At 34.3% G+C, this 12,153-nt stretch overlaps 1 protein-coding gene across 1 annotated transcript in view; it reads right to left on the reverse strand.

Annotated features, from left to right (window-relative positions):
* SERPINI2 (serpin family I member 2) overlaps positions 1-11,796 on the reverse strand; it is a 31,935-nt gene extending 20,139 nt beyond the window's left edge. The window contains exons 1-4 of the mRNA XM_054576933.1: positions 11,550-11,796; positions 6,618-6,848; positions 5,030-5,224; positions 4,758-4,950 (exon numbers count right to left, since the gene is read on the reverse strand). Coding sequence (XP_054432908.1) covers positions 4,758-4,950; positions 5,030-5,224; positions 6,618-6,848; positions 11,550-11,796 — 866 coding nt within the window. The remainder of the gene's footprint in view (positions 1-4,757; positions 4,951-5,029; positions 5,225-6,617; positions 6,849-11,549) is intronic.
* Positions 11,797-12,153: the final 357 nt, after the last annotated feature.

Raw genomic sequence — 12,153 nt, forward strand, 5'->3', positions numbered from 1 at the left:
AGTAAGGAAAGTGCCACATGAAGAGAGATGACCACAAGACAGCAGAGGCATGTACAAGCAGAAGAACAATGCATCACCAGCAGAAACAGAGAAGCAGGGAAGGATTCTACAGAGTTTCAGAGAGCATGGTCCAGTGGACACCTTGATCTTGGACTTCTAGTCTCCAGAACTGAGAGAGAATAAATTTCTATTGTTTTAAACCTCCTAGTTTGTGGCAATTTGTTACAAGAGCTCGAGGAAACATTCATCTGATTGAATCATTTCAGGTTTACCTAAATTTTCGGTTATCAGTTTGAAAATGCTTCCATTCACATATCAAAGAATCACAGCATTGAGTAATAAATATAAAATTGTCAGACTACCCAAAAATATTTAATGAGATTGTATAATTTTCCCTCTTCTGTACTGAACACATATTTTAAATAGTTTTTTTTTGTTGTTGTTGTTGTGAGGAAATTATTCATTTGGTGGAAATGTGTTTCAGAACTTTCAATTCATGATCTTAATGCTCAAGAACCTTAATTCAACAAATATATCCTGATAAAACTAAAGTTGCTCATGAACTTAACATGTAAACAGACCACTTGTTTACCAAATCAGATTTATACTTTTATTTAAAAGTTAATACATTTTAAGTGTAATGTAATGCTGTATTACTGTGATTGAACAATTGGTAACAAAATTTCCAGTCCTATGAATTTTAAAAATCCCATTTTTATTTATCTAAAAAGAAGTTTCCAAGAAAATGGCCAATGTCCTATTTTTCATTATGTTGCACATATAGGAAAGAGACATCTTCACTGGACTACTCAGAGAGAATGACTGAAAAGTTGAATTCTGATTTTTTAAATATTTAAAATTAGATAAAGGGAAATAACAGAGCCTCTTTCTTTGAAAATATAGATAACTTATATTTTCAGGTAACTTAATAAGACTCCTGTAGCATATACTTGTATATGTAACATGAAATGTACTAGGAACTATGGAAACCAAAATAAAGGAAATATAACCCCTTGCCCCAGGGCTTACATTTTAATAGGATAGACAAGAATGTAATCAAGAAATGAGAAAACAATGTACTAAGTGCTATAATGTAAACTTGCATAAAATGTTCAAGAAATAAAGACGAGGAATGGTTGATTCTAACTGAGCATGTTGGAGAAATCTACATGGATGAGTTCATTTTGAGGGGACCTCGAAAGATGAATGAGAGTTTCCTGGTTAGACACCATGGAGAAGGACCTGCCAAGTACAGGGGATAGGAGTGAGAAATCTAGAAGTCAGAGAAGACTTTGAACTTCAGGACTAACTTTACAAAAGCGGAATAGCCATCACTTAATTAGCATCTTCCATTTGCCAGACTTTGTGCTATAAATAGAAATATGTAACTAGGCAATTGAAACTACCACCAAATTTAAAAAAAAATTTTTTGGTGGCAGAAATTTGTTTGGAAAAGAGGGGTACTACTACCAACAAATGTTTGTTTCCCTATAACTTTCCATAAAGATTCAAATTTACCTTTTAAACAAAAGATGTTCATTTGTTTGGCAAAGCAACACAATGAGCTTCTCGGCATGCAAATAGAACCAGTGAAATGATGCTGGAGAAATTTGAGATGATGAAGGGTATAATTTCTTTGACAGGACACAAAAACATCATTTTCACTGAGGGTTGAAATCTACTGCTACAGATTCTTATCATGACTGGCAATCTGACCTTAGAGGAAATGTGAGAAAATCTGTGTTACCTTCTTTCTGTGCTGGTAAAAGTCAGGGGATTCTGGTTGCTGGGTAGGAGGAAGTTGGGTAAGACGCCCCTCCTGGGTGAGAGTGGGCCCTGCCCTGCCACAGAGCGATAGGCTAAGGATTGCCTTGAACAGAAAAAGACGTGCTGGTACAAGAAATGGCCTACATTCCGGAACACTCCTCCCTGGCACCTGGTTTTAAACTACCTTCTATTTTGTAAGCCCCTTTCATGAACAGCAAGCTTTCAGTAAGTTTTGATTGAACACTGAAGTTGTTCTTACTTGTATTAGTCTGCCAAAAGCTACAATTTAACAAACTGCCACAACTATGTGGCTTAAATAACAAAAATTTATTGTCACACAGGTGTAAAAGCTAGAAGTCCAAAATCAAATTTGTGGGTAGCATTTGCTTCTCCTGATGGCTGTAAGAAAAGATCTATTGCAGGCCTCTGTCCCTGGCTTGTAGATGGCTATTTTCTCCCTACGTCTCCTCACACAGGCTTTCCTCCACGTGTATTTCTGTATTTCAAGAACCCCAGCCATCTCGGATTAAAGCCCATGCTGATTTCTTCACTTTAACTTGATCACCTCTGTAAAGACTCTACCTGAAAATCAGGTCATGTTCTGAGGTAGTTGGGTTTAGGACTTGAACGCAGGAACATAGCGGGGTCACAATTCAACCATAACGATTGTTCTTGGAAGAATTAAAAAAAAAAAAGAAGTCTGTGTCTTCATTACGAGAGAAGTGGTATGAGAAGTGTGGCCACAGTTTGGGGAAGCAGCATAGCCAAACAGTTTGAAAATTTGTTCAGACTGAAGGTTTAAAAATTTGTTCAGATTGAAACAATTTGAAAATTTGTTCAGGTTGTAATATTTGTAACCGTGAAGCATTCCTGTGGAGATTCCTAAAATGTTGAAGGGAATTCTGGCAAAAACCTGTGGTTCCTGTTGTCAATGGAGTTTGGGATTTCCACATTATTCTCCAGGCATTTGCTATCTAGGCTGATGAATCTGGGGATACCTTGAGTATAGACATTATTATCCCCATTTTATATTAATAAAACCACTCAAAACAGTCAGGTGACTCTCCTGAGACCCCCACTGTTAGTCCATGGCACAAATAGTTTTTAAACTCTAGGGGGGGTTTGGGGCCCAAACGACTGTCTTTCCAAAGGAGGAAAAATGAGAAAGAGAGAGAGAAAGAAAGAAATTTGAAAAAGTTAATTCCTACAGTTATTTCTATTATTAAAAAATAAATTATATGTCAACATATACCATCATATCCCCCATGGTTGACACACAGTAGTAGCTTAAAAAAAGTACTCTTTGAAAGGTTGAAATTTTAGAAACATGAATAATAAAGGACAAATTTTTTAAAAAGTAAGAAGAGAAAAAATTTGAAGGTAAAGCTCTGGTAAATATTACTAGAGAAAAGAAGAAAAAAGGGTAAGTCAGGGAGCAGGGAAATTTTACAGAAAGAAAGAAATTAATAGAAAGAATGGTGCCACAGGGGTTACAGAAAGGTTTTCAAGAAAAATGGGTGCTTAATAATATTTGCATCAAGAGCTGAAAGTCAGAATGAGAAAATCATAGGCTTCCTTACAGGACATCAAAGAAGGTAGGAAAAGAGATGATCAGCAAAAAATTATACACACTTTGAGGTGAGGGCTGGAGAGGTGAGTTTGCTTGACAATATGTTTTCTTTAAGGAATAGGAGATATATGTTGCTTGTAAGAGAAAGTAGTGCTGGAGAAGAGAGGTGGTTTCACGTGGTGTGGGAGTTAGAAAACATGATTGGAAGATAAACATGGAGTCCCAATCTCCAGCCTTGGTGAGACCAGAAGAAGCTGCCTTCTGGGTTTTGCTAAACAAAGTCAATAGTTGAGGAGCAAGAGTGGTTTTATGATTAAAGTCAGGACTGAGAGTGGTTGGGGAGAGAATTAGGGGAAAAGGCAAGGTGAAAAAAACATTAAAAATGTTTGGTAAGAGAATGATTGACATGACTGACTGGATCTTGGCTAAGTGGAAAAGAAGGAAAAGCCAAGAAGTTTAAGAGACCAAAGGTTCAGGAAGAGGCGCACATGGACCATGCAGGCCTTGATGAGTTTGAAGAAAAAAATAGAAATAAAAAAGACAGAATATAATCTATTAGACAGCTGTCTCTTTAAAAATTCAGATAGAGTGTGAATTGAGCCGTTTGGGCACATCTTACTCTCTGAAATTTTTCCTGTCGTCTAGGAGCATGATATTACAAAATTAGTGTTTAAAATTATTGCTTACTGAGTCATGCTTTTGCAGTTTCCATTCTGTATTGACTATCTAAAATTGATCTTAAGAGTCTATATAAAATTCAATGACTGTTAGAACACTGACTGGCAAAGGTGATTTAACAAATCTTTTAATTGCATAGTATCCTAAGTGTCTAAGGGCTTTATTTTCCTTAAACATAATAGAAGATAAATATTTTAAATTCTAATCAAGAGAAAGTGAGAAAAAATAACTTTGTATGATAAAAAGAGTGATAATTTCTTTTAGTCCTAGCATTTTAGTTTGAAGAGTTATATTTCGTCACTTTTATGAGAGAATATTGAGCACTTAAATTCACCTGTCCTCATGGCAAAGCAATGTTAGCGATGTTCAGACCTGCCTTTGTGTCCAAAACAAGGAGCAGTACTTCCAAATGCATCTTCCTTCTCATTTTTGTGCAGGGCTGTCCAACCTGCGGCCTGTGGGCAGCATGCAGCCCAGGGGGGCTGTGAACGTGGCCCAACACAAAATTTTAAATTTACTTAAAAATTACTAGATTTGTGTGTGTGCGTGTGTGAGTGATTGATTACATGTCACAATGTATTTAATGTGTGGCCCAAGACGACTCTTCTTCCAATGTGGCCCAGAAACACCAAAAGGTTGAACACCCTTGGTAGCCTTTCAAGCATTTGTTATTCAGCAGACTATTCAAATTCCTCCATAAGAGAAAACATAAGAACCAGAATAATAAAACGATACTACCAACCTAGGGAGGCTTATTTCCACTTCTTCTTCTTGCATCTTAGATGACCATTGCAAGATTTGATGAGCAGTAATTAGTTTTTCCATTTCTTCTATGTTCACCCCTTCTGCAGGAAGTATAATGATTAAACTAAACTCGTCACCTTTGTAAGGTAATTCCAAAACTTGGTAGCTCATGGAAGATTCTGAAAAATAACCTGTAAAAGAGAGAACAAAATACTGAATATACCTGGCAACTCCCAAAGTCATGCTTTAGAGTGTGATTTCTCATGTTACCATATTTTGTTCTCAAAAGAGCCTTCATCATTGGAATGTTGACTGCTGTGCCATCTTTCTTAGTGAAATTCATCAACTGAGTGTCCTCTTCTCTGAATTTTTGTTTCCAATCCCCTTTGAAATAAATAGCATTCACCAGGACAAGCCGAGTCAGGGGGCCAAATTCTTTCCCTGAAAACATGTTTTTAATTTTTCCTGTGAAGGGGATGGAAGAGGAGGCAGGAAGAAATATGCATGAGCTCAGTGGAAATATTTCAATAGAATTAAAACAAAAATTTTGCAGACCACTTATAAACAGGGCACTTCATCACCTAGTAGCAATTTTGAGAATAAAGCACAGCACTATTAAATATTTTACTTAGAAACAGGTACAGACAGGATTTACCTAGGAAACAGGAGAGACAAGATTGTCTTAAGCAAATTTGAACTGACCCAGTCATGAACTCTCTTTAGTAAGATTATATTCTGTAAATTGTGTTTCAGACAGAAAAAAAATCTCTTCCTGTGCATTTATTGGTATTTTTCAAATGTTATTTCAAGGTTCTCCAGTAGGTCGATCAGAATTAATAAGTTAATGGTACACTCAATCTTCTACTCACACCTGCAACCGCTGACCAGTAGAAGAGAAAAATGCAGAGTTGCTAGTGTGATTTATTCTTCTAAAAGTACAGTCTCCTATATCAAAGTCCAATGAGTACTTCAAAGTTAAGAGGCATAAGCCTGATTGGGTGCCATGGAGCTGCCTAGGGTTGTTCTCATTTTGTATAATATTAATAAGACTTCCTTCTGAACATGGCTCACAACACCCACTACATGTTTTCAATTTATGGTTCCCCATATGAGGTTTCCCATAAAGAATATAAGTGGCATCTTTCACTATCATCATTTGTTTTTGTAGCAGAATCAATAAGCAAAGAAACAAACCACTGTTTATCAGGGACCAGATATATGCCTGTCACTTCACATACATTATTGTTAGACTTTCTAATAATCCTGAAATTTAATAATATCTTCATTTTAAATGAGGCATAGCTTAGAACTTGTTAAAATTTGAATTCATCTGTATGACTTTAAGCTTGTGTTCTTTCTACAATGTCATTCTGTAGTGCTTTTGGAATTTTTGCTAGCTTGTATTTAATGTCAAGTTAAGATTACCATATTTATAATAGGACTATCAACATTTATTATTAAACATTAACACGTCCAACTAAGATGTGTTAATTATTTATAGTACTTGTGGGGGAAAAAAGCATTTGGGATTGACAGTTCTCATTTTTATCTGGCCAAAGATATTATTCCTGCTTCCATACTTTAAAAATCTAAACAATAACAAAAATTAATAATAAAATTCTTCCATTAAAAATTCCACAAATAGGTGTTTCTCAAAAAAAAGAATCTGTGTTCTTTTCAAAACAGCTTGCAATTTCTCTCAGTTTTGTTTTAGTTTTAATTTCAATAGCAGAGAAGAGAAATAAGAGATTTATCCCTCTAAGCGAGTTTAGTAGGGGAATATTCAACCATTCTTTAAGATATTAAAAACCATGAATGCAATGTCAAATAATGATTTTATGAAAATGGAAAACTTTACCATCTGTTTTGCTTTCTACCCAGGCACTTATTGTCTCTGCACAAGCCTTTGCATCCTGAAAATCCACCACTTTTATGGCACTCTGAAAAAATTTCTTGTTGCCATGGAGATACTGTTCTTTCACAGTGAATCCTTCTTGAAGGTAGAGGGCATTGGCAAGATTAAATGTAAATTCTTGTTTTTTCTCTGAGATGGCAGAGAAAAATGACTTCAGCACCGAAAATTCTTCTCCTAAAAAATAATTACAACGTATACTGACATCTGAAAACATAAAAGCAACAGCTTCTCAGCTTTCCCTCTAAGCAATCTGATTTATATCGCCACTTTTTGTGCCCTTAGGTAGAATTAATAATCCCTTCTAATTCAGTATAATTATTTAAGCATTTACCTCCCATAGAATATTCATTTCTTAAAGAAATCAGCTCTTATATAGGAAAAAAGTATCCATGCAAATTTGAAATTTGTAAAAAACCAGACTATGCATTTAAACAGTATGAAGGAAACTTCTCCTTCATAGTCAAATTTAGCTTATTCTTAGTTGTTGGAAATTTATATTTAGAATCTCATTCTTTGTATAACGTGCCATATTTATAAAAGGGTAATGCTAATGGATGTTGGTGGTGCCTATGACAGTGATTAGTAATTCTTTTCAATATTACTTTCACTTTAAGATAGAATTACTCTCTTATGAGCAACTGTACCTGTCCAAGATTTGAAGTTTACTAGACAATCCCTATAATCATTTCTAGAGCTGTGAACAAATTAAAATTGCCTATTTCCTCAGGCTCATGAATCTATATATTTTGGCTGTCTACATGACCCATAAAAATCTTTAACCATCCCAAGTATAGACACTAGCCAAATGAGTCAGAGTTAGCTAAGAGTCACCATTGGCTTATTATTTGCTTATCATTGGATCATTCTGACCACAGTGTTGTCAAAAAGGTATATGTGCCTATGAGAGAATTCTATGATTTTTCTCAGTGACTTCCTGTTCCTTACCAATATTTTTCATTCCCTTTGGCTTAGTCACGGAACTCAATCATCTAGTCTGGGAACTGTATTTCAAATCAAAGTTTTATTCAGGGCCTTTGTCATATTTTCAGTTAAATACTGAAAATACCACGTTTATAACTTTAAAGTTGATTAAACATAATTAAATTCTATTGAAAAAATAAATGGTTTATCATTGTAAGATACTCATTAAATAAAGGGATTTAAAAAGCATTACCGAGATAAACAATATTTGGTGTCTACTGGATATAGGCACGTGTGTGTATGTTTGCGTGTATGTGTAAACCCTTTATCAGCCCATAAGGTATCTTTGTGCAAACAAGAACAGATACCTTCAATGGTGTGCTATAACCTGATGGCCTCATACCTTGTCCAGCCAAGTAGAGGCTACATTTCAGTCCCTAATTGCCTCTTTGTCCTGGCACTCTTTTGTAGGTACAGCCTACACAATCATACAGGAGGCTCTGGGAACTATATTATATTACATTTCACACTGTAATTACCCATACATAGAATATAGACACATACAGAAAAGATTTTAGATATGAAAGTTCATCTGAAGAATTTGGGTAATCTTTCCAACCCTGTAATCCTTACCTAAAGAAGGGACGAAAGTTAACCTATTTTACTTGTTTATGCGGTGATTTCAGATGCAATCATTGCTTGCTCTTTGAAGCCAAGAAAAATGTCTCAGTAGCTGGAAGGCTACAAAGAAGACTTCTGAGTGAAAGAATGCAAGCTTCTCTAAAAGAATTAATTAAGTTCAGAAATAAAGTGGCAAAATTTGAAATCAGTTTTCAGGAATTGGTAACTTATGAACATCTTTAAAGGAAAGGGGATAAAAAGGAAAGAGAGAGAAAAAAATAGCTCCAACTCATTTATCAGAGCAAATAGATTTATGTCAGGTACTTAAAGGTCTAAGACTGTGTGACAAACAATCAGCAGCCCTTTGATAAATCACTGGACTCAGAAGTCAATAAAAAAATGTCAGCAAGTTGCACAAATTTGGAGGAAAATATAAAGTTACCAGCCTTACATGTTTGATTTAATTTATAGATCAACAACCTCTTTTAGCATAGATCAAAAAGAATACATATACATGGTTCTTAATAAGCTACAAAAATAAGTTTATTTAATTTCCTAAAGAGTCACAGAAAACCTACCAGTCATCGGGTAAATATGACTTTTGCTTTGATTGTACCAGACCTCCATAAAAGGTTCTAAAATTTAGTACATGTTTACTTCTTTTGTTATGAAAGGCCCAAAAGCCAATTGTGAATGCAATGTGAGAGATCCAAAGATGAAAACAAAGATGATCATAGGATTAGAAATTATTTTAACCAAGTGGTCCATATAAATCATCTCATTCAAACTCTTATTTTTATAGCGAGGGATCTAAAATCTAGAGAGGTACAGCAACTTGAGAGGTGCCAAATCACAAGGCCATTTGATTGCAGAGCTGAGTCAAGAACTCACACCCAGGTCTTTCTCCACAACGCACTTGGAATGAAGAAGCACCATCATGTTAGTTTCTGATTAGTAAGCAAAATTATTAGAGGGGGGAAAAAATGGAGGATTATCAGAGGCTCAGTAAACTGGAGAAGGCAAATTCTGAGCAGCAGTTTTGGGAATGGGGAAGGAAGGAGAACTGAGTGCACTGAGCCCCAGTGGGGCAGGGAGCCAGGAGTCCCATGCCCATCTGTCGAATAAGCCGGGTGTCACTGTGAAACGGACTGGGAGCAGAAAAAGTAAAATATGCTGACTCTACAGAATACAACTTTTGATAATCATTGGAAACCAAAGGCAGGGTCAGGACTGAGATAAGTCAGTGAAGACACTTGCCTTGGACATAAAACTTAAGGAGATGATAATGAACTCAGTAATCAAGATAAATAATATTTTACTGTAATATATATTTTAAAAATCAGTATTAATTTAAACAAATTTATAATGAACAAAATATAAAACCTTTAAATTAATAGACAGGATCACGATTACGGATTTTTCTCCCTGTCTTGTGTTCCAGTATGGCTCCTCCAGGCACTACCTTCCTATCTGCCATAGTCTTCCTTCTGCTCTTACTGTCACTTGACCCATTTTGCTCCAGGTGTCCTGGACATTTTATCCTTCTTCTTGTTCCCCCTTCTTAATTCTGTCTTTTTCTTCTTTAATCTTTAATTCCCTCCCCTTTTTTATTTTTCAAATCTTCTCCCTTTTTGGATGGCCTTTCTTTCTTTTTTGTACTTTTCTTTCATCTGTGCCCCCTCTCTCCCTTAACAAAGCATAATGGAAAACAAGTTTGGCACAACTTGTTATATGTGTTAAAATGTTAATGTTTAATTGTCTGTCTATATTCTTCCAAGGAAAATATAAAAATTTTCATTATTGTTCTTATGATCTATAACCCTCATTGAATCATTTTTGGAATTACTTTTGGGCAAGTCACTTAGCATTTCTTTGTTTCGGTGATCTCATTTGTACATCAGTATTATGTCTACCTCACAGAGCAATTGAGAAAATTAAATGAGATCGTGTATATCAAGCACTTAAAACAGTTACTGCTAATATATATACACACACTCACATGTTTGATACTGTCATCATTATTACTATGATTATTATTACATTCACAATCCAGAGCTGTTAAGACATCTGTGTTTCTCTGTAAGATTAAATCCATTTAAAGTAATTTAGATTTTAGAGGCTCTAATTTGCTAGTCTATCATGGAATCAACTTTACATATCTTCATAAATGTTCTACTACTGTTCAAAACAATATCATGATTTAAATGTTCCTGGGACTATGTAGTGGGATTTGCTGAAATTGATAGAGACAGTCAAGACTAAATCTGGAACACGGCAGCTTCCTTTTACATTATTCAAAAAGGAAAATGCTTACAATTAACTTTGCGCTCACCAACTTTTTTAACATAAAATTGCCTTTGTTTAAAATGATGCAAATAAAACCTTGTAAAGGAGGAAAACAAATTTCTAAACATAACTAAGCTGTGCTAAGACAAGTATACTGAAATTAGTTATAGTAAATAAATCCCTAAATCAAAAACCTGGAGGTTTCTTCTAATGTTCAGGATATGTTATCTGACAGAGATGTAAAAGTTTAAAATTAGAATTATTATGGAAATTCAGAGTACAGGACATCCAGCGAAATGGACAACCACCCCTATAAATGGGAAGGCAACAGATTCAAAAACAAAAACCACTCACAAGCAAAAAGGCCTTTGAAAGTTTTATTTTTTCAAATTTTCTTTAAAAACTATTAACCATATAAGCTTCAAGAATGTATATATTAATACTCTATTGTTTAATTTAAGTGAAAAGCTTAAATTTTACTTAGAAAACTAATTTTTAAAAGCCAATGAAATAAACACAAAAGTTTCTGGGTGAGGGGTCTCACCCAAACATTTTTATAAGAGAAGTATTGGAAACAACCTAATGAAGAAGGGTTAAGTAAGTAATGATATTTCTCTAAGAGGGAATAAAAGGCAACAATTAAAAATTATATTCTGAAGCAGTTGCATGATTTGAGAAAGTGATCACAACATAGTCAGTGATAGTGGATGAATATGTGCATATACATACATATACACACACACACACAGACACAAAACTTAATCTCAATTAATTAAAAATATCTAAAATAGATCAGAATATACAAATATACTCATAATCTTATATCTGTATAGAATTAATTTCCTAATAAATTATTTTGGTAACATTTTCATTAGGAAACAATTATAAATGAATGGATATTACTTACAATTCTCTGATTTATTATAATTTTATACTTTTTACAAAATTTTTATTTTTTACAGTTCTGTGACCCTGAATTACTTATATTTTAAAAACAAATTTGGCCAGATATCATTGACTACACATAACCACATATAAGAATCTTACCAGTTGAGGTTTCCTGAAATTTTAAAATTTGTCTTATCTGCTGTTGTGCTTTTCCTTTTGCTCCCAGTTGTATCATTCCAAGAACCAAAGTTGTTCCAAGCGGGGAAAATACAATGTTGTTCTCATGAGATGAACAAATAGCTTGATAAAGATCCACTGCAAATTCGGTACTTCTTTGAGCCAAGCCTCTTGAGACTTGGTTTCCAGAGAAAGTCAATAGAAGACTCCATAGCAAGACCTTAAACATTTTGACCTCTGTGCATTAATTCAAAATTTATTAGTTTTCAAAGTAATCAGAGTTTATCATACCACACTCAGAAGAAAACTTTCTACCTATTAGAATGTTCTGTCTTTTTAGGACAAATCACCACAAAAATATTATAACATCACTTTTCAGACTAAGCATCATCTATTAAGAGAAATAGGTTATGTTGCTAATAATAGTTTTTTATATTTCTTTAAGAACCAGTTCAAAATAAATAGCAATTTCTTAAAATCAAAAGAGAAATTATCATTCATGAGTATTAATATAGTAAAACTATATCTAAATGGCTATATGATACATTTTTCTATCTTTTCCCATGGCTTTAAATGCAATATCTGA

This window comes from Pteronotus mesoamericanus, unplaced genomic scaffold (genome assembly GCF_021234165.1).
Source record: "Pteronotus mesoamericanus isolate MK-2021 breed Mesoamerican mustached bat unplaced genomic scaffold, CSHL_Meso_final contig_116, whole genome shotgun sequence".
NCBI lineage: Eukaryota > Metazoa > Chordata > Mammalia > Chiroptera > Mormoopidae > Pteronotus > Pteronotus mesoamericanus.